Genomic DNA, 24,350 nt, shown 5'->3' with positions numbered 1-24,350 from the left:
GTCCATATTTCTAAGGATACTGAATTTTTCTTCGATAAGAAGTAAGAACGCAAACGAAGTTTACTTTCCATTTCAATTTGCGTCGCAAGTCTGTTTTAAATTATCAGCAAACACGTCGATTCGATTTCCGCTACGATGATGTTCGACGTTCCGTTTGTCTGGCTACGGTTTCAGTCGGCTAATTTGATTCCTTAAGAATTTTACTTCGCATCTAGCCAGTATAATATGGGCTTTTCTTACTTTTTTATTTTTTACCAGATGATGGATAAACAGGAATGGTTTACAGCAGTGATAAGTTAAATTATTGTGTCTTTATTCTCTAATGTCAGATCAATCTAATGAATAAAAAAGATCTGATACGTTTAACTAAATGCCTGCTAAAGAAATTTTATAAAAGCCGTATATGTTTAGTTTAGAAATTTTTATATGAGTACTGCCAAACCGAAATTAGCAATTCCCACGCTCAGAACTGTCTCCAGAGCATACCTTGGTATATTTAGATTATCATTAGTAGCTTCTGTTAGATGACATTTGGAATGTCCTATTGGTAAAAAATAAAGTAAAAAGTAAAGTAAAGAAGGTAAAAAGTATGTACAAATAAGTATAGGTATTGTTATAAATTCACATCCAATGTCTTTGGTTGCCAGTATATAATTTTATATATTATGCATAGTAACTTACTAACATCAGTAACTGGTTAATTTTATTGTTTTATCAATATAATATAACTTCTAACACTTATATAGGTATTATTATTTATACCCCTAAATATTTCACCCCATGACCTTTATGCATACCTTCGAATAAGGTAAGCATGTTGTTAAAAAGAACATTTTCTTGTCGAACACAAGATTAAATAAGAACGTAAACATGCCTTGTTACCAGGTTTTCCGAAGAATTTAATACGAACTTGAAAGAGAAATTTCATTATAATATAATGTTATAGCTAAAAGATTTTTGGAAGCTTGAGATGATGTTATGTTCTTGTTATATAAATACATATATGATGGAAATATTAATTAAAACTTCGGAACATCCTTTGAGTTATTCTATTAAATTCCCTTTATGCTTCACGTACCTAAATTCTAAAATCGTTGGATATATGTACATAGATATAGAATAGCTGTATGTAAAAGTAAAACTGGATGTATTCTGATCGATATGCTCGGTGTATGCGATACCAAAGCTTACGAGCATATTTCAATAGCTAATTTCAATGTGCAAAGTTGTGCGTTATGCGCTAGAATAGGACGGAATCGTTTCAATCGCAGGCACGTCTATGTCGCTTTGGTGATAGAATGTGTTAAATAAACCAGCTTGTATTTCCACGTAGATGCAAAAACAATGGTGTATCGTTATGCTATCTGAGTCTACCGAAATCTTTCGAAATCTGTCCAATCAAAGCAATAATTTTGCATTCGTTGTAATTACTGACTTAGGAGCCATGCTTTCACTGGTCAATTTATATTATAATTTTGATCCTAGTTTATGAAAAGTTCAGGAATAGTTACAAGTAATTCATATTTTATTTTTAATTAATTTGTGTTTACACTTTTCTTATCTATCAAATGCTAATTGTTGTTTATCAAGATTGAACGTCTAACGACTCGCTGGTGCTGAATAGCTATCTAATTAGGGCGTCTAATTCAATTTCCGGCATAAAAGTGCTAATTTTAAGCAGATTTTTGTATCCTTTTTTGTTACGACTAATACCATATTGTTTCACGCCAACAATGCCGCGGGCACAGCAGTTAATTTAGCGTAAGTTAGTAAATTTATAAAATGGTTGGTTATAAATAAATAAATATAAAAGTAATTGAATAAATTTAAATATAAATAGCGGACTAAAATAGAAGATTATTATGGAAAACAGGCAAAATTAGGCAATATCTGCTCTCGAGTAGAAGAGAAAACGAGTAAGTTTGATGGGAATTAGCAAATGTATAGCATTTAGCAAACAGTTCAACATTCTGTCAAACCCAGAACTCAGTCATTATATCCCTTGCAGTTCTATAATTACACCGGGTCATTCACCTTTTACGGAGGGACAAAAGAAAGTTTAACTGCATAGCAAATATTTGGTAAGTGGTCCAGACCAGAGAGCTACCCTCACTAGAATGTATAAATAATACACGTTATCAATCAGCCCTTTGCTTATTCTGTACAAAGTCACATAAAATCTAAAAGCATATTATATAAACAAAGGAATTGTAAGAATCTTTTTTGAAAGACAGAGATATGTCCAATATTCTATAAAATATTCAGTGAATAAAAGATGCGCATGAGGCAAATGCTTGAGAATATTTCCTTCCCCTGACTGGTTGGAACTCGTGAATTCTGCAACAGTATTTTATTAGTTTGACGTTTGAACTGGCATTACGAAACGCGTTTTATATATTAAATAAAGTATGTAACATGTCGTGTAGATCCCATTGCTGCTAAAAGGATTTTCCTATTAAAGTGAACAGAGATTCTTTTGACACTATTTCTTCCATTGCGTATAGTCAATTATATTTACACTAACCGTCACACGCGTCTTCGCTCACGTTTTATGAGTTGGTCTTCCGGTCTAGGTATAAAGACTCGTCTAAAGATTCTATTTCGCGTTCCATAATATTAGTATAGATTGTATTATATATTTCATTTTATTTTAACGTTACAGACGTACTCAAGTTGTTGTTTCTGTTGAGTTTTATAAAGTTAGCGAAAATGAAAGTCAATTAGCGGGTAAGTAAATTCTCTCAAAGTTGGAAGTCAATTAATTGTCGTAACAATTATGCGCTTCGTAATGGAGCTAACGATCACAATACTTTGGTCACATTAATAAAAGCTTGTTAAAAAAGTTTCACTGTTTTCTCCGTCATCCTGTAGTGAGTGTTGGTTTTCTAGAAATTAATTCGTTTGAGAAAATACACTATCCTTTTATTTGGCTTCGAATAATAACAATGTCTCAATAGCGCAACGGTTTAAGTTCCGCCTAGCGATGTAGAAGTCGAAGGTTCGATTTGACTCATGGTTCATTGTCGTCCCCACTCGTAGCTGAAGATAAAGATGTTTTATGCTAATATTAAATAGGAATATAAAAATAAATTATATTTAATTTATAGTTATTCTAAAAGTATTTTTTGTGATTTAATGAATGAATGAAATAAAAACCTGTTATCTCCAGTTTCATTAAACTTTTTTTTTGGTAAGATTAATAACAATTAATTCAAAAAGGAATATCGAATATAAAAACGTCCTAACTAAACACGAACTTGACGATAATTTGTCGTCAATTTTCTTATCGTACTAACAGCGGTCCTAAACTCACTTCGGAATAACTCACAAAACCCAAAAGTTTGAAAATTTAGCACCGTTTTAAGTGACAAGTTAGGACCTACTATTTGTAAAGGAGAAATGTGCGGAAAACGAATGAAAACTATATGGGTTAAACGAATCGACTTTACGCGTAGGTTGAGCTTAAATTAAAATGCTAATCATAATTAAATTCTCGCGTGTCGTAAGTTTTGTTTTGTTATACACGTGAATCAGACTTTCAAAACCATAAACACAATATATTTTAAGTTAGTATATTATTTGTATGTACATATCTACGGTTACATGTTTCGCGTAGTGTACCTTATTAGTTTTGAATATAAGAAATAAATTTATGAATTGGTAAAGCAAAGTAAAAGTGTCTGTGAGATTTTATGATAAATATGAATACTTTGCGGAATCAAGCAACCCTATTTTTAAACGATCATGGGTTTCTAATATCCTAACTTAAAGATTTATTTAACTTATTTATTCAACTTTATTTGCCTCAAATTATATTAATATACATTGAACTCTATTTAGACTTTCTATACCATTCAATCTTTGGACTAATCAAATATTCACAATGGCGGCAAACGTAAAAAACTAAAAAATGAACATTTTATTAAAACAGAAAAAAAAATATGATAGTACTTATATACACGAACAAATAAAACAGAGTTTATATGAATGTTATTATATATAAACTTTCTAATCGAAAATATCTTGAAGAAATCGTGATTAAGCGATAAGATCTCTTTATACAGCATATCGCGTATCTTAGTTAATTATATGTATAACTAGCTGTGTCCGCGACTTCGTTCGCGTTTGAATTCAACAAAAACCCTACTGCTGTAGCCTAAGTTACTCCTTATTACATTAGCTATCTGCCAGTGAAAGTCCCGTCAAAATCGGTCCAGCCGTTCCAGAGATTAGCCGGAACAAACAGACATACAGTCCAAAATTGAAAATGTTATTTTGATATATGTACCGTGTATATATACATACATATGCATTTAGTAAAAAGTGGTTAATTTAATCTTACAAACAGACACTGCAATTTTATTATATGTATAGATTATTATATTTATAATTAATGCCGTATTGTGGGTAATAATGTTAAAATATATAATAGCATACACGTCTCAATACACATTCAAGTTTTCATTCATAAGAATGTTATTTATTATAGTCTATTCACATGGTTGAGAGTTTTTATTATGCAGGTACACTGTGCTAAATGAAGATCGTGCTAATGAGTCTAGAAATAGACCCGCCTGACATACAATTTGCACCTGAACGGTTACACAATATACGACATTAAAATGTTCAAGGAAAACCAATATGAATACTCTAACCAGTTTTCACCAGTTAAAGTTATACGAATTATTTACATTTATTAAGAAGAAAAATATTGATCGTTTATAACTTAGTCAGTACTTCGTATCATCAACTCCTCACTCATTTTATCGCTAAACAGTACAACCTACACAGCGTTCTTGTACCGGTGTGAAAGTCGAGTGAGCCAGTGTAATTACAGACACGAGGGGTCCCCCCCTCATCACTTCTTAATTCCCTACGCTAGGATTGAAGATTTGAAGATGTAAAAAATGCTGGTGGTGACCATTTACCCATTTACCGGTCCAACTACTTATAACGAATAGAAAAAAATCTAGTTTTTTATTTTTTGAGTTTGGAAAGTCAAACCCAACTCTGAAATTCTAGGTGTGCTTTCAAATACAGGTATATATTTCTTAACTTTCTCTACATTATAAGAACTTATAACTAAATTGTTAGAATTTAACTAGTTCAAATAATATTAGATTGAAATATTTTCATTTTCTTGAATCAATAGTACGAAATCGTAAAAAATAAAACCGAATTGTTACACAACAATTTATATAGTGTGTAAAACTATATGGTAATATTATTTGTTAGTTGATAGGCTTAAATGACGTTTTAACTAATATAGGTTTATACCTTCGATAAGTGTTTCATTATGAATAAGACCGATAGTGTTTAAAACTATATGGTAATATTATTTGTTGTATAGAACCTAACAGCTCAAAATTCAAGACTTGCACATTAAAATCTTTCATTACTTCGTTTCAACTAGATAATTAGAAAGGAAAATAGGGATATTAGGAAGTCGTTCAAAAATGAAAATACATTAAACTCAGAACTGTTGACAGTAGTGAAAATTAATTACGTCAGAAAAAGGTATTTCGTTATGAGACCTTACAAGCGTTACATTCAAATTTGATCTTTGGATCCTTAATCGCAACTCGCCTATGAAGCATTTTGAGATTTTTAAAGCATCTGTTATTAATATCGTATATCAAAAAACCGGTACATACTTACAAGGAATTATAAATTTTCTATCACAAACGAATCGGTCGTTCGTTGACCGCGTTACCCAATACCCTCGCCGTTTGACCTTCCCAGTGATCGTCATGCATCACTTGTATGCATTCTTTGTTTTTATGACTCTATTTCAATATTTCTTTTCTAAACGCATGATATTATAATATTGATAAAAACATAATTTTAATTAAACAATATATTCTTTGTGTTATTATTATTTTTATTGAAACTTGGTGCGCAAGCTGGCAAATGGGCACATGACTCGCGTGGAATGAATAGCTGGCTCAGCCGCTCTTTAAACCGAGCGCAATACTGTGTAATATTAGCGGTAATACAATTAGTATGTAATGATTGAGTGCTATCTAACTACACAGACAATTTACACAGAGACCTATCACCAAGAAAACAAAAACAGAATGAAGCAAAACTTATATAATTACATTTTAGTTTCTTACATGAACAGTCTGCAAATTTCCCTCTACTGGGCTAAGGCCTCTTTTCCCGTCGAGGAGAAGGTTTTGGAGCTTATTCCACCACGCTGCTCCAATGCGGGTTGGTGGATACACATGTAGCAGGATTTCGTTGAAATTAGACACATGCAGGTTTCGTCACGATGGTTTCGTTTACCGCCAAGCACGAGATGAATTATAAACACAAATTAAGCACATGAAAATTCAGTGGTGCCTGCCTGGGTTTGAACCCGCAATCATCAGTTAAGATGCACGCGTTCTAACCATTGGACCATCTCGGCTCTCTTTTTCGTTTCTGTTTAGTAATAATAATAGTCAATATACAATGTTGTAATTCTATTTTAAATCAATTTTGTGTTCATTTGTTTTCTACAGTTAAAACCATTTATGGCGACATCGTTTAGAACAACATATCTGAATGCTATATAACTGTCTTATAAAAAATATTGCTCTTTACGAAATTGCTTACTACGACATACCGCATTAAATGACCACATTTGGCTAATGTTTTCGAAAAATTATATCTGTAGAACAACCAGCTGATCCATATTGTAAACAATTTGAATAGGGACAGTGTAATTAATGGTCAATGGCTATTATCGTAAAAGTAAACACGTGTCGAGTTTAGGCACAAAAGGTTTAGGGTCTTTTGTAATTCTTAGAAAGAAAACACACGCATTTGTACACAAGACGCACCAAAACACAGTATTGAGTTAATTGTGAAACTGTCAACATGTCGGGAGCAAAAGGAAAGCAGATTAATATCGAAGAAAAGTCGCGTATTATTTCAAAGTTAGAGAGCGGAGTTCCAAATAAAGACTTAGCAAAAGAATATGGCGTATCACACTCGACAATTTCCACCATTTGGAATGAGAGGGAAAAAATTCAAAACCTCTATGACAAAAACTTTTTGAAAATGAAACGAACCCGTACAACGAAGCATACGAAGATTGAAGAAGCTTTGTTAAAGTGGTTTAAATATCAAAGGACAAATAATGTGCCAATAAATGGACCAATTCTTCAACAAAAAGCAAACGATTTTGTTCAACGTTTTGGTGAAGTTTTTGTTTGCTCGTCTAGTTGGATTCAACGTTTCCGGACTCGGCACGGCATTGTCGGCGGGAAAATGAGTGGTGAAGCTGCCAGTGTTCCACGTTATGCGAAGAAACCAGACGACATTTTTCACGCGGACGAAACCGGACTTTTTTACAATATGACACCAGACAGGACTTTAAAGTTCAAAGGAGATAATTGTTCGGGAGGAAAAATGTCCAAGACGAGACTAACGATCATGGTTGCAGCAAATATGACAGGGTCCTGTAGAAAGAAGCTTTTAGTTATTGGGAAATCTAAGAAACCAAGATGCTTTAAATCAGTACGCTCACTGCCGGTAACGTATGAAAACAATGTGAAATCATGGATGACATCGGAAATCTTTGAAAGATGGTTGCGAGACTGGGACGCCGAATTAAAAGCAAACAATAAGAAAGTTCTACTTTTGGTTGATAATTGTCCTGCTCATCCAGCTGTTACTAATCTAAAATTCATTAAACTTGTGTTCTTACCACCAAATGTTACATATGTATTGCAACCTATGGACCAAGGTGTATTAAGATGTTTAAAATCTCATTATAGAAGAATGCAAGTGTTAAAGTTAATACAAAACCTTGACAGTAATAATCAGAACAGCTTTACGGTTATTGATGCCATCTTGATGATATCAGAAGCATGGGATAAAGTTTTACAGAAAACTATAGCTAACTGCTTTAGACATGCAGGTTTTAAAGATAACAGTAACCTCAGATTACGTGACTGACGATGACGAAGAGGACAACATTTCTTTGTTCCAATTAGCCCAAAATTTATGACCTGCTTTATCTACTACTGAAGCAGACGAGTTCCTTGATGTAGGTAGGTCTATTGCGACTTGTGCACCGGCTACGGAAGATGATATTGTACGAGAAGTTCGAGAAGTTCAAGAAGAAAATGACGAACAGGACGACTCTGAAGAACAATTTACAGTGCCAACTTTAAATGATGATCTCAATGCTGTTAGTGTATTACGCAAAATTGTTCTTTTTTATGAACAGTTTCACGTGCAGGGAAATTATAAAGATACGCTGATTAAACTCCAACGTGAATTACAAAATGTATATACAAGACAGAAGTGTTCCAAACAAACAAAAAATACAGATTTTATGCATACAGGAAAATGATATTGTTTTTTTCTTAATATTAATTTTAATAAACGTTTTGGTTGTAAACGAAATATAATTTAATTTCATACATTCATATATTTTGCCTATTAATACCTATGACCTACACATTAAATAATACCACTTCATTAAAAACAAAGCATCACCGGTTGTTACGACTATCGGTTTTTACGACTAAATATGAGTAGTCCCTTCAATGTGGTTATAACAGATTTTGACTGTATTTCCACTGTTTTGACCTCGATATTCATAATTGCAAATACATCTTTGTTCTCATAATCAGTTCTAGCTAATGTATTTAAGGTCAGTCGTTGAACGACCGATAATATGACTTTTATCAATTAATTGCCTAGTATTAAATATAATTTTTATGACTTATGATATGAATATTCATATATCCATTCGGTAAATATAGAAATTAATTATTAACGATAAAACGTCAAGAATATGAGTTTAGGAGATAAATTGTAATTTGTTCCAAGTATATATTTTTTTCACATAATCATATTACATACATACAGATATAATCATATACCTACCTACCTAAGTGGTAGATAGGTTTATGATTATGTCTCCTTGAATAGCTAACGACGTAGTAGTGCTCAAGTGTGTAGCCCTTGTAAGCAAAATTCTTTCAATTGTTTTAAGAAAACGACTATCAAAATATTTTTGATTGCGAACTCTTATCTGATTGTCGTGTCTTCTTCAAGCGACTTCGAAGTATCTTATGTCCGTAAAGGATGTTTTTAAAATGTTAAGTCGAGGCTTATCTATAAATAAATTTTCAATGATACCATTTACTTCAATATTGAATGAAAACAAAGAGCCTTTAAGTAGAGTAGTGAGCCCAGTTTTATTCTTTTGTTTAAATGTTTTTAATAATTCGCATCAATATTATTCATACACATGTAAATCGATTTCAAACATAAATTCTAAAAGAATGTGTAAGGTCGACATAAGAAAAATAACTTATTAGAATTGGATAATGATATTTCAACAAGATTTATTTCGCTACCTAAAAATAATACACATAATATTTTTTGTAATAAGAACAGAGAAAACATCGAGAGAGCAATGTAAACAAAGTGACAAAGGTCTCGAAGGTATCTCTCAAGATGTTTCGTGGTTGAACGGTTTATTACAGAAAGCGTACGTTTAGATAACTCTGCGGTAGCTCTTGAATAAGCAATAAGCGGTTCTGTGACTTACGCAGTTTAAGACGTAGGAGCTAATATAAATAACACGGGATCGCTTCGAAAACTCATAGAATATGAAATGAAAACATACGAGCTGTTAAATCATCGAACCTAAGAGTGTTTATGTACTAATAAAGTAAAAATAACATAAATTGTTACGCAGAATTACGCAGCTGTAGAACGTAAAATTGATGACGATTTTGCGCATATTTCAAATCAAACATCAGGCAACTTATACTAAGGATAAATAAAATCAATATTTGGGATAATTTAAAACGCGAAATAAGTTTTCTTAGTACTCTACTAGAACATGAGTTATGATTGACCAAATATGAAATATTTCATAGAGTACTTTAAGCAGATCGTTTAAGAAGGCAAGTATGTTAAAGATCTTCATTTTTAAAATATAACAAAACTTTTCCAATCGTAATCGTAATCCGACGATTAGTGTCCAAACGGACAATGGAAGTCATCTGTCATCGATGAAGAAGTCGTCAGTCTGATATTCATGACAAATGATCCCTTGAAAAGAAAATACACTTGTATTTCTACACACACATGGACATAATAATTTCTCCCGCGCACTTTGCTTATCTCCATTGAGAATAATTTACTCTGCTACATTTTTAACACACTAATATACAATTAAACTAAAACTTTTTATGCTTCACACTTTACAGTGTTTTAATATATAATATAAAATGCTAAAGTTTGTTCAGTTGTGTTTGTGCAGTACCGGTGTGTTGCCCTCGGTTGTTTGTACAAAATTTTAGCCAACGCTACAGAGGCATTTTAATATATTAAATATTTGAATGAAATTATTTTGTTTGTTGTGGTTGCGTTTTATTTTTTTAGACTGTCTGCATTATCCACTTTTGTTTAATTCATTATGAAAAAACAGTTTCTATAATTATTTGTTTCTTATTACCTTCATATACACTGTTGATCAACTATATTTAAATGAACAAAAAAATATTTATTCACTAAAAATTATTATTTTTATCGCGTTATAATTTAAAAAAAAAAAAACATGTTTTTGCGACACAACTAAGTAATCCTTAAGTATTCTTTACTAAAAATGAAAATGTTAATGATAACGCAATGATACGAGTAAGTATATGTAAACATTACATATAGTTTAATAAATTCATAATGATATAAATATAATATTTTTAAACAGTAACTAAAAGGAGCAAGTACGAGCATGCCTTTGTTTCAAACGTGAAAATTCCTAGAAAGCTTCAGCCTTTGTGCTTGAAAGCAGCGGTATATTATGAATACCACAGACAAGAGAAAACAGTATATTTCACGAGATATATACAAGTTAAATATGAGGTAGCAAACCCATCTTCAATAATATAAAGAGCACAACTCATTTCAAGGTCATTTTAAAGATGAAAACATGCATGGATCTAATATAGCAGATCTATATTAAAATACCGAAACGAATTTTATAGGCACATAAAATAACAGGGTGGATGTCGCTCTGCGGATCGGAGGCTTGTAGATTATTTGGCTACGCTGCCTCTGCTCCAATGCAGGTTGGTTAATACACAAGAGACTCATGTGGTATATTTATCTTTACTCACGATGTTTTTTCTGAACTAGGCTAGCAACCTCAATCTCAAGTTAGGATTGACCTGTTCTAAATCTAAACACTTATTGCATTTATTAATTATATATATATATCTTTGATACTGACATAAGTGTTTGCCACGGTGACTTCGATTCAAATTCTTTGATAAAAGTTTCTGCTTTATAAATTTATATACATAGATCTTACTCGAAGATTGTGTTATCAAGACTGGATAAGCTACTGAGATTTTAAGAGCCTAATTTGTGTTCATAATATATTTCGTACTCGGCGCTAGAGTTCATCGTTAGGAAATATGTCGATTAAAAAGCTCACTGTGAGGCGGCGTGGTAGAATATACTCCAAAACTTTCTGCTTTCATGGAAAGGAGACTTCTGACCAACAATTGGATATTTTCGAGTTTTTTTGTACGTTGTCTTAATAATACATTACTACAACACGTCTTTTATATTCTACGAATATTATACATTATATAATTTATATATTCTATTATACTGTCTTGTTTTGTTTTTAAATTTTTTCATCACATACCTTGAACACTTTCTACCACTAAAATATAATTAGGTAATTTCTTTGATGAATGAATGAATTGATGGTATTTTACGTAATAAATACCTGATATTACACTGAAATGACGAGTATTTTACCTAAATTCAGACAATTGATAGTTCATAGAAATTGTGAAATATTTTGTTCATTGTTAGAGAAAATGAAAATCCGTACAAAGACTTAGTAATAAAACTATACGAATTCTCTATCTTGAAAACTGCAATCCCAAACACTCACTTCGTTAAAGTTGCTTTCATTGAAAGTTCTCATCGAATTCAGCGACTACGCAACATTAAACAACTTCAATGAGATTGCGAACGGCAAACATTGGAAGCAAAGGCGATTCGGGAAAAAATTGCAGTTCACTGATTGCTTTTTCAAGTAATTTAAAAACCAACAGACTAGTAGTTTCTGGGTTATTTTTCTACATTAACTATGTTCGAGGAAAACTATTGAGTTATTATGAACTGTTAACTCGTGTTATTGCCTTATGTAAGCCCGTCTGAGTGGGTGGCACCCACTCATCAATAATTCTACTGCCAAACATCAATACGTCGTATTTCTGTGTTCCGGTTTGAAAAGTGATCGAATGTAATTACAGGTAAAAGATATAATATTTAAGCCACCGTTGGCACCAACTACGTAACTATTATTATTTCACAGTGACACTAGAACATAAAATAAAGCGAAAAACTTTAAAAAATTTGTGTATAGTCTTGTCTTGTCCTTTAATACATTTGTTGCTATAATTTTTTTGGAATTTAATAAGTAATTGGTGTAGTCACTGCTAAACATATTTTTTTATGCATTTCCCATTCAGTAAATATTAATCATACTTTTTTGATGTTTACTTATTACTATAACACTGATTTTATTTTACATTAGATTTTTAATTCTATTTCTAAACGTTTATGTCCTTAACAAATACTCGTTTAACGATTCACGTTTCGAACATTAGGGAAAACGTAAAATTAGCAATGCAAAGCTAATAGAACTTCGTAGAATGTTAGCTGAAATGCCGTCTTAAATGTTTCTAAACGTCCGAAAAATGCAGAGCTGCATAAAGACAAAATAAAAGAGACAGTAAACGAAGATTGTCTTCTAAAATAGTTGAGGTTATTATTTTCTAAACCAGAAATGATATTAGTGCAGTTGATAATATTACATCTTGTATGTCGCTTAACTCCTAAACGGCTAGACCGATGTTTAAATTGGACCAGGCGGCTTTAAGTTGTGTAATATATTTCAACCAACTGAAATCGATACATAGGGTTATTGATTTTTAAAAACCAATTATCTTTCCTATTTTCGCAATGCCTGCTTATAATGTCTGTCTACATAACAAAATTTTTACCTTATAAAAAAAGGTTCGCATTGACCTCTAAACTTGGTAAGTAAAAATCTTAAACTTGCTCCATAAACGGCTATGAAATGCTGATTGTGTTCCGTTTGCCGGGCAGGAAGCCGCCTTATTCGGCTATCCCTAACCGATTGCCGCGATGAATATGAAATGTATTCAATAACCATTGAATTCGCAATGCCCTGCCAATTTATGGTACAAATACGTTGCTATACTTTGTTCCCTATTTAGAAGTCTTCAAAAGTAATAGAAGGTATTGTGGTTACAATGAATTGTATTTTCCTCGTTGCCTTTAATGTGCTGTGGAAATTTATTACTTTCGTAAGAAGTGATATGTATTGTTATATCAGGTAACGGCGGTTACACTGTTACTTTGTGATCAAAGTCTAGAATTTGGTATTTAATGTTATTTGCAGTAAGATTACTTAAGTATAAGATTACTCTATCAGATTATGTATAGGTATATGTTGAAAGTAATATGAGGTTTTATGCACTTATTTCGAAGAGAAATCTTCGACAACATCGATATCCGTTCAAGTAAAAAAGTGGGTAAAGCAATATACTCAGCACCGCTTTTAAAACTCGTTTCATCATGTCCGTATAAACGTTATTACTGTGTAAGGATGCGCATCACGTCCTAACAGGTCTTGAGGAAGGTTCAAAATTAGCTCTCGGTGGTTTTCTTCGGCTTTCCGTTGCTCGTCCGCTTAAGAAACGCAATTGTTAGACTTATTCGACAGGTTGATTGTATGGGCTCTTATTTCAGGTTTTTCCTCTTGATTTTTCAATAAAAATATAATCAGATTACGAATAGAATCGATTTTTGTCTTATTAGTAATAACGACGTTTTGTATCACGCTTTGAAAAAAAAGTAATAAATTAAAGACACCTGCTTCTTATGAGGGAATAAATATAGATATGAAATGTTCATTATTTTATGACATTATGTCACGCAACTTCATCCTACTAAAAGTAAATAAATATATCATATTATTTGATACACTAAAATACATAAATACAAAGCAGTAAAAACAGGGTATACCGCAATTTATGAAGCAAACTTTCAACGTTCTGTTATGACATATTATTTATGGTCAACTTGTGGAAACTACCAGATAATACATACAATTCTGATAAATCACCCAAGTATCAACAAATGTAACTTTTTCATTTGAATATTAGTTTTACAAAGGATAAAATAATCATATTTACAGTAAATAGAATGGAAATAGAATATTGTTCAAAATAGTAAAATACAAGTTGAGAGTACTCGAACATGAAATGGGATGGAATGTATTGTTGTGAACAATGTGATTCGTGAATGTGAAGTTTATAAATTGAAAAATGTTTAACGAGGTATTTCCACGCGATTCTCTGAATGCTTTTTTTTAGTAAATTCATTGTGAACAGTTGGCCCTCACAGACTTTAGTATACACATATAAAACATTCCTACACAGCATATACAATTAGGCGTTAATTAGTAGCCTAGATAAAAGCTGTGACATTTCGTAAAGATCAAAACCAGTCACTTAATTTTCAAAGAAATCTCCTGAATATATTCCCGATCTTCTTTTGATCACGCGGCATATGAGAGGCTTCACAGCGTAGCCTTCGTTATTAGTAGCTTTCGTCTTCTTCGGAAAGCAATTTTCACATAAGCCGAGACTTTGACATAGAAAACTTGGAGATTTTTATTTATATTTAAATGAAAACTTTGAGAAGAGAAAATAAAAATATTGAAATTTATTAAAATAAACTTTTGAAAAGAGAAAGTTATTACATTACATAGATAATTAAAAGTTATCTTTAATAAATAATTTGTAATTATAAAGAGAACACCGACTCCTTCGATACCGAGAGAATGTATATTAAAGTTTATAATCTCTACTCTTTGACGAGGACTTTGTTACAAAATTGGATCTTATATACCTATAATATTTTAAAAATGTCGTATGCTCCTAAACATTGTTGACATAATCCGTATAATGTAGTGCCTTTGAACTAGGTGTTTGCCATGATAAATTCGTTAATTAAAATTGAAAATAATTTTTATTAAGCAAGTTGTCAGGCTAACTAAAGAATACGAACCATAGACATATTTTTTTCCTAACCATTTGTCCATTCCATTTGCCACTAAAAACAATTTACATGCGACGTGCATTTAATTATAAAAGTAATTAAAAACTTCAAGCCGTCCTACCGTCTGCTCTCGACGGTGTCTGCCCGCAGAATACAAACGTTTAATTTCACATGCGGTCACTTGTGAGGTCGTTTTGACGGCCATATTTGTTCTGATCGCAATATGTCGAGTTTCATGATCGCCGTCATGCTCAGTTTTTTAATTAACATTTACATAAATTACAAATAGCTGTATATCATGGTGACCCTTTGGGTACAACATACAGTTTGCTTAACAAGATTAAGTTTAAAGATATGTCTAGTTCTACTAGACATATTATGTCTAAATAAGTCCGCTTAGTACACTTTTTGTTATTGATTTGTCTTTATCAAATATTATGTAAAGGAATTACGTTTCCTTATAACAATGAGTACATCCATTTGTGATATATTAAACTGTTACGTACCTGCTTTACTGTGTATTAAATAAAAAAGGGTGAAGGATCGACGAAATTTAAAAAAATAATAAATATCATATAGACATATTTCTACTGACAATTCGTACGATACAGTTTTCACGTGATTGGCACACAAAGAAAAGATATTTCGTTTCGTTACACGTATAATTTAAATAGAATAAAATGCATAATTTGAATAATATTTATGTTAAATTCATTTAACTTTTCCTTTTTATAGTTGTATAAAGAGTCCAAAGTACTCGTATTCTATAGATGTAAAAATGATAGAAATCGATAATCTTTAATACCACTAGAAAGAAAAATAGAGGTTTTTTTACTAAAATATTTTTATATTCCTGGTTTGTTTTTAGATATGATTTTATAAATGGATATATCTGTATTCAATACACTCTGTATATTGGATAAGAGAACAAATAATGAAGCTGCGGATTCAGTGAGGTGTGAACTCAAAACAATACTTTGTTTAACAGCTCGTGCAGAATATTGTATTCTCCGTTAAACCTGCGCTGTTTCAATACAAAAATAGGTTGCAACTTTATTATATATTTATTGATATTTAAAAAGGTAAAATTACTAAATATTCATAATTTAAATTTAACTTATTAATTTATAAAAACATTTGTTTTAATAATTACATGACGCTCAATATGACGTACATGATTATATAGCATCATACAATGTTATCGTCATCATCATTTCTATTCGACAAAACCTTTAAAAAAATTATTTAAGAGTCTATCTATTAAAAAAGTGACTTGTTATCTACTACGAGAATTATTTCAAACATTAGATATGATATGTCTTCCAAGAAATAAAGTTAGGCATCAATGTTTATGTGTTACCATCAAAACCTCCATCAATATGATGAGCAATTTTATGGCGCCCAACGTGAGGCTTAATAATCTTAATTTGTCTTTCGTGAGAAGTTATTAAACCTTCACGCAGTCTAAACTTATTAATATTATCTAATTATTATTCAATTCAATTATGTTTTTGTTAATCATAATATATTAGTATGAAGCGTAAACATATGAAACAAAAATTTTGACAAAAAAAAACCAACTTCAAAAGAAACAAATTAATATGCTCTAAAAAGTAAAAAAATAATTGCGTATTATTCTACAACTTAATAATCAAGTTACGTATTCTACTTACCAATATGTAGGTACGATCTTTGTGTTTCTACGCAAGAAGATAAGTATGTACCTGCCCACTTTAAATCTAACTTTAACACATACCTATGAATAACAAACAATGATCAAAATATTTTTAGATTTATCCTATGAAAATGTAATTAAAAATATTTAGACTACTTAAAAGTCAACAAAGTTATTACGATCATATAATAATTACAATTATTGTTATTTTTGGAGTTGGTTTTTTTTTTGTCAAAATTTTTGTTTATTATTTGATTTTTACTGAATCTCAAGTACACTTACTATTTTTTCTGATATCTAATATGGGTAGACCTACTAAACGTGCTGCTCATATGAGACAGCGCCGATTAAATGAAACGAACGAAATCAGGGAGAAACGCCTATTTTAACAGAGAAAATCTACCTCGAGGATAATTTCAAAAGAGACTTGCAAAGACCGGAAAAATAGGCTTACAAAAATGCGACTTGACATGAAAAAAGTTTTGAACAGTGAAAACATCGAAAAAGGTAGTCACCGTTTGAAAAATATTGAAATATTTAGTTTAAGTATTTAAATAATATGTGTTTTTAACAATATGAAGTTACATGAAAATAAAAATAGTTACGTTTGCAGTTGTGTCCAGGAAGCATAAATTGTATAAAATGTATTTTTTGCTAATTGAGTAAACATAATAATTGAAGCATTTTGACTTTGCCCGCATTTAGACAGAAGAGTTTTTTGTTTCTTGTGGAACTTCTATATTATGAGGAAGAATTATTATCCTGTAGGTGAAAACTAGCTAGAAAAAAAAAATCTTTTAAAGAGATTCGGTTCTGTTATAATATATAAAGTATATTCATTATTATAATTGTTTTATGTGAACGTAATTATGTAATATGTGATCACAGTTTTTTTAAAAGAATGTAATGACACAGTTTTTTAATTTTTTTTAATAAACCTGTTTTGTCAAATAAACAAATTCCTAATATTTAAATTTTTTAAATACTTATTTATTACCTTTCTATGTATTAAATATATGATGTACGAGTTATGTCAAATTGCAATGAACAAATGCAATTTAAGAATTTAAGAAAAACGACCATTTATTGAACTAAACATAGATGTAATAAAAACTATCAATACACTTAAGAAATCATATTAAAACACCTTATTTCTTTTACTAACTACATCGAATAACATCCATGTTTTCAAAACAGGTGTACCTAATGAAAGCGTGAGTTTTGACATTTTTATATAACGAGTTAAAATACACGGACTAAACAGCACTTGCCAGTCAAGCGGAATACATTTTTTTCAAATTATGTTATGTTTCTAAGCTACTTGATGCTGATATACAACAAAATAAATGCTTAATCATTTTTATTATATGTTATAATTTTAAAAACAACTTCAGATTTGACGCAACAAAAGATTCTACCGAGAATCATTAATTTGCTCCTCAGAATTGAAGAGTTCGGTTACTTTGTCATAGATCCCATGATCCGAACCTAACCAAACTAACACCAAACTATCCTTGAACTATATGCTTTCCAATAAAAAAAAGAATCATCAAAATTGGTTGATGTGATATTGAGTTATTCGCCCATTTGTCGCGCACATAATTAATGCACATTTAAGACTTATATGGTTTTCTTATGGATACCATCATCAGAACTGGACCAAATTAAAATGGGACCACAAGGGAAGCAGTAGCTTTCAAATAAAAAAAAAAATCATCAAAATCGGTTCACTCAGTCAAAAGTTCTGAGATAACAAACATAAAAAAAGAAAAAAAAACAGACGAATTGATTTTTGATTGATTGAATTGAACCTCCTCCTTTTTGAAGTCGGTTAGAAATAAATAAACTTTTCGTGTAATATTTAATACGCAGCCAAAATTAAACTTTTTTACACTTATTAACTTTAACATACATTTTAAATGTTACTGAAATGAAATGTATATTAACATTTATGATTATAAGTACATTGTAGTTAGTTAACAGAATGAGTACATTAACATTATATTACGAAGCGCTTTAGTCATGCCATAGCGCCGTAACTATATATTTAATACTTCAAAGTAAAGTGATATTTGGTATACACCGCGGTTCCCACAATTCATGTCTAGGTTTGGGCGTTGAAATATTAATTTCGCTTTCGCAAACGTTTCGAATAACGCCTTCAGGAATATACCAAGGTCTCAAACTTGATCACCCACACTCGTTTATCTACAATTAAAACGCATGCTGTGTATTTTTTTAATACTTGTGAAGGTACCATTTTGTTAATTGTAATTAATAAGTGCCTCTTCACTAAGGATGCTTAGTGTATTCAGGACGCATTATGATATTATTATTGTAAAAGTGTCTTCTAAATTTGTATTAGCTGTATTAAAAAAGTAATTAGCTTTGATTTATCATGTACAAGTAAATATTGCATCTATTAGAAAATATCCTTCATAAAAGAAAATTTTTAGATTTTTATGTAAATATATAAATTAAAATTTATGCATATATTTTGTTATGATTGTTGTTTAGCAACAACAATCTATTTACATATGCAATAGCTTGCATCTGTATTGAATTGTTCAAGTATCAAACATCATATAACATCAAACTTTTTAACGTCTATATCCTAGAATTCACTCTAAATTGAATCTTACAGAAAATGTTTCTTAAGAGTAGACTTTGAAATGTCGATCGATCGTACGCAACAGATACAAACAGAGCCAAGTCATACATATTCTCGCATAAAGCAGACCTGGACAGCTTCCAAGCGACGTGACTCTTTGTTACAGAGATGCTTCTATGCTAATATCAATACACGCCGAACGTTTAGCATTTGATCCAATTTTGACTTCTTAGTAATACTTTGTTATAATTTAAGTTATTATAGACATCGTAAAGCAATAATTTCTCAAATGTACTAAGTCAATAGAATGTGTGTGTATTTCGAAATAATAAAAATAGAACTTACAGTTCGATTATCGCGACCAAGTCGCTCGGGCGATTTAGCTATTACGTCTGAATGACTCCGCATCAACATTTTTGATACAGTTATTTTGGTTTAAGGGCCCGGCTATTTTTTTTTCATATTGATTTTGTCACTAAAAAACATTTAAAAGAGAATAAGCAATTCTTTACAATAACGCTCATTCATTGAAGTTATACACAATCTATTTTTTTTTATTTATGTTTTGTCATTTATATATTACACATAATATCTTCAAACGTGTCAGTCACTATGTATCTTAAGCATCCTATATCTATATTCCTTTATTTACCCATTTTTTTTGTACTATTTCGATTACCGTAGTAAGCAAATCATTGGGACCGTAAACACAGAATTCTTCCGTAGCGTTTCGGTAAATCTGCGATCAAATCATTCAATCCTATTTGAACATTCTTGTAACGTATCGTATAAAGCCTACCATCGAATACATCATCTCAATCTTCATGCAATGTGTGCGTAATGTAGTCGATGGTTTATTTTTCTTTTATTCATTGGTTCGCCTTTTTACATGGAGTATATTGATCCGCATTTCATGATGTAACATGACACGCTTACTGAATTATTGAATCGCAGTTACGTTTAACGCTGAGGCCACATGTTCTACTTTTATTACAGTATCGTTGTATTATGTAGATGCCCATATTGATGGGCGGAACTTACTATTATTTTTATGGTAAGCTTCATTGTAAACGAAGGTTTACGTATACACGTAAATAAAAGTAAATTAGCTTACCAAGATTGTGTATTAGTTAAATCAATGATTCAATCTTACTCGGAACGCCCTAAGTGCCATACTGTGCTACCGTACGTGGACGCTAGACATCTAGTCTATGACCAGCATGTGTCACATTGAAATATTTTTTCGGAGAAAATTTCTTCTGTTTTGCTGCCAAACTCGATAGAATTTAGAGGTGAGATCGTCGTTGAAGGTACTTATATACTTGTTTCCTTTTATTTGATGAAAAGTATCTTCTTTTCAATACAAGATTACCTGGATGCCCCTTTCGCTTCAAATAATCGTTAGAGTCAGCATTGACAATGGTGAGACGACACCTTTTTCTACTTTTCACTTTTGTACAACGTTTCTTAACAATATAAAGTCTTTGACACATTTCCATTAAATATATTTGATTCAATGTGAGATTATCTGTGTAGTTTTAAGGTTTTCATTTGCTTTTTTAAACCGTATAGCTCAGAGTGGTAAGTATTCGTACATGGTCCGTTCGATATAATTTACCCAAGTGTAACAATTGGCCCGTTGCCCATACGAATGTACTCGTTACTTATTGTAACTCATTCACATTTCTCCGTCACAATGCGCTCTTGATGTTCCATTCACAGCTCCGGTGGAGTCGGAGGTGGAGCGCTCAGGATGCGAATTAAAATAGACCGGACGCGCGCTCCCCGGTGATCAACTTTATTGCTGTATTTCTGAACGAGATTGTTTCTTCAGGTGATACTTAAATTAACCACGCCCTATGTTTATAAATATCACTCTGTCATTTCGTATTTATCTTTACTTTAATTTATTGCAGTTGATATTTTGAGCTCTACGAGTAAAATAATAACGTATCAGCCTGTAAATACCCTACTGCTGAGCAAAGACCTCATCTCCTTTTGAGGAGAACGATTGGAACTTATTCCGCCACGCTGCTCGAATGCGGGTTGGTGGATACAAGTTATCATCAGGCACAGACAGAATACCAGTTTCACGGTGTTTTGCTTTATCGCTGAACACAAGTTTAACTATAAACACAGATTAAGCACACACAAGAAAACACCGCGATGATTGTCCGGTATTTAACCCGCAATCTCTAGTTAAGTTTAATAATTAAAAACACTGAAGCGTATAAAACTTTGAATGAGTTTGTTTCCCCGTTCGATTCTGAAACATTAAACATAACTTGCATATGAAAAACATTAGTGCAAGGCTCGCTGAAAGTTACTTCACCTCTTCTGAAATATGAAGCAGACTCGACCAAGTCATGTATCTCATTTAATATAAATACGCTAATTAACCTGTTCCCTGTTACACTATTTACCCGGGGCGATGGCCTCTCGTTAATAAACTCACTTCGCCGGGAACTTGGAGCTATATTCAGCGAGTTTTGTATGTTAGTTTGTATCGAAATTACCAGCGTTATGTTTGAAAACAAATATACTTTAACTACTCACACTATTAAGTTATAAGAAATTACAATTTTTTTTTAGCCGTATGAGTAGTCTATATAATCAATATATGCAAAGTGAAACAAACATTCCTCAACGGACTCAGTCTTGTATAAAAATACATCATCTTTATTGACAACACAAAAATAAATTAAATTAAGTATACTATCGAAGCGACTTTACATTCTGCAGTTAGACGTATGCAATAGATTTTTGTTTTGTTAAAAAACATATGCTCATTTTTTTTAAACCGTTTAGCTAATAAAGTTGAACCAATCAACAAAATACAAAATATACCTTCTAAAATTGTATATGTTTTCAAATTATAGGTAACATCGATTTATCACCAAACACGCTCATCCCTCTCCCCATATGTATAATAATTATGTTATATATATACAAACTTTCATCTAAATATTTCTATAATGATTGTCATTAGTGTGACCATAAAAACCGCATTATCAAAGGATAATATTTAAGAATTGATGCATTTCGCGAGATGTTATTTAACTTCAAAATTATTCCTGCTATTTTCGTCTTGAGCGGAGGTCCCATTAATAATTTCGGCTTTACTTGCCACCTGTGCTCGTTCTAAACCAACCTGTTCATACCGCATTGTTATTAAAATGGTAGTTTAAATTATTTAGCAAAGTCTTGTTAAGCCGTTTTACTTATAGCCCGTTTTATGTAGTTTCCGTGACTACATTAGTTCATTTATAATTATTAAATCATGTAAGTTTTAAAAGTAGGTTGTGATAAAGTTATATTATTTTAATTTCTTGGAAATATAGGAAAATTTTAGATTAAATTAGATTCGTTTTTGTTTAATCGTACCTATAAATAATAAAACGTCAAACATGAACCCTTTGCTAACTAACTTCATGTTTTAAATTTCATTGATTTCATATCGAAATATCTCGATTATACGAATTTTGCTGATATTTACTAAAAAATCATCATTTTTTAACGCTCTATGATTGTAAATAGATTTCGATCGGGTCTATCGTAGATCTGCACGAAATTATTAATATACTCTAACAAACCCTAAGAATAATTAAATAAAAAAAAAATAACACGAGTGGCTAACCTATATTTATAGTTCTTTATGTATTTATAATCGAACACAATTACCGTCAGTATATAACTTTAATCAGCTACACAAGAATATTGCAATACATAGAGAGTTAATAAGTATATAAGAATAGTAAATATCACGACCGATACGAACAGGCTCGAACCTAATCGACCGACAGACAACCGAACATCAAACCCGTTACTAAGCGCTCTGCCGTATTTATGTGATTCCGCTCGGTCCAGGCTGAGGAGGGGGTAGTTCTTGTAAGAATAGATAATGAATATTTTGTTGTTATAAAAGTAGTTTTAAGTCTATTATCGGACATCATTTAATGGATCACGAGGTGAGGAGGCAAAATGTTGCTTTGCAGTAATGGATTGACGGCCGATAAGTCCCTCTTGAAGATGTACAGTAGGATGACAATACAATTATGTTAATTTTACTTCAATGTTGAACTTACAGCCCCTAAACCATCGCGCAATTGATGCTTCAATTTTATTTATTGATAGATTTATTATTTTATTTGTTTGATTTGTCGATGCCACATGATATAAAATAAAATTATTCTTTGCTTCTATTGTATTCTTAAACGCTTAGAATCCAAAATTGATCCATTTAACTTTTGCAGTTTACCTATTTTTAAGTATATTGCAGTATCGTTAACAGCGGAACCATTCAGTTAGCGATATATTAATTAATGTATGATCTCTGTCAACTGCCACATAAAATATGAAAGGAGTCCGAAATTTTCCAAAAGTGTGGTCGCAGTATCCATAGTGAGTAGGGATTGAAGAGTGGCTAATATCCTGTTTATGTTTCGGGAACATTAATCTTAACCCACTGGTGTCGGACGTTGATGGGATGGAATTGTTGCCGCAATCCTAATATACCGTTGTTGCTTGATTTATTTCCCTCTTCAAACGCTGGCGTGTAACTTAAATTGATCCTTAATGACACAAGGATAAGAGCGCTTATAGTATTTATGACAAATTCGTAATGATCTATTGTGTTTTTATTATATCCATTCCTAAGACAAGCGTCACGTTAATTTATAACGAGAAAATTAATTAATTTTCGTAATTTAATATTATTGTTCCCATTCCCATGTACACATATATCTTACAATCACCCCCCTGTCCCAATTTCCAAGTTGTCTGGAGGAGATTTCTGCTTTAGCGATAATGTCGCCTGTTGCACCTCATGCAACTTTTATTAATCTAAATGTATAATTTAGTTATTTAATTATATAAGTATATTAAATGTGACGTCATTATAATTTTAAAAAGGAGAAGACTGTAAATTGTTTTGTTTTA

The 24,350-nt window shown here is 31.4% G+C and overlaps 2 protein-coding genes across 2 annotated transcripts in view; both read left to right on the top strand.

Annotated features, from left to right (window-relative positions):
• LOC113395714 (centaurin-gamma-1A) overlaps nucleotides 1–24,350 on the top strand; it is a 231,151-nt gene that overhangs the window by 26,010 nt on the left and 180,791 nt on the right. The gene's annotated exons all lie outside the window — the stretch shown is intronic.
• Nucleotides 6,552–8,333, top strand: LOC135193364 (tigger transposable element-derived protein 4-like). The gene has a single exon (XM_064215415.1). It carries the CDS (start codon nucleotides 6,865–6,867, stop codon nucleotides 7,945–7,947), a length of 1,083 nt encoding a protein of 360 aa, XP_064071485.1. The 5' UTR covers nucleotides 6,552–6,864; the 3' UTR covers nucleotides 7,948–8,333.

The sequence above is a fragment of the Vanessa tameamea genome, chromosome 7, assembly GCF_037043105.1.
Source record: "Vanessa tameamea isolate UH-Manoa-2023 chromosome 7, ilVanTame1 primary haplotype, whole genome shotgun sequence".
NCBI classification, from domain to species: domain Eukaryota; kingdom Metazoa; phylum Arthropoda; class Insecta; order Lepidoptera; family Nymphalidae; genus Vanessa; species Vanessa tameamea.
This window is presented reverse-complemented; position numbering and strand designations above follow the sequence as displayed.

What these genes read in the sequence shown, in the direction of transcription:
- LOC135193364 (XM_064215415.1), top strand. Translation starts at nt 6,865, where the DNA reads ATGTCGGGAGCAAAAGGAAAGCAGATTAATATCGAAGAAAAGTCGCGT.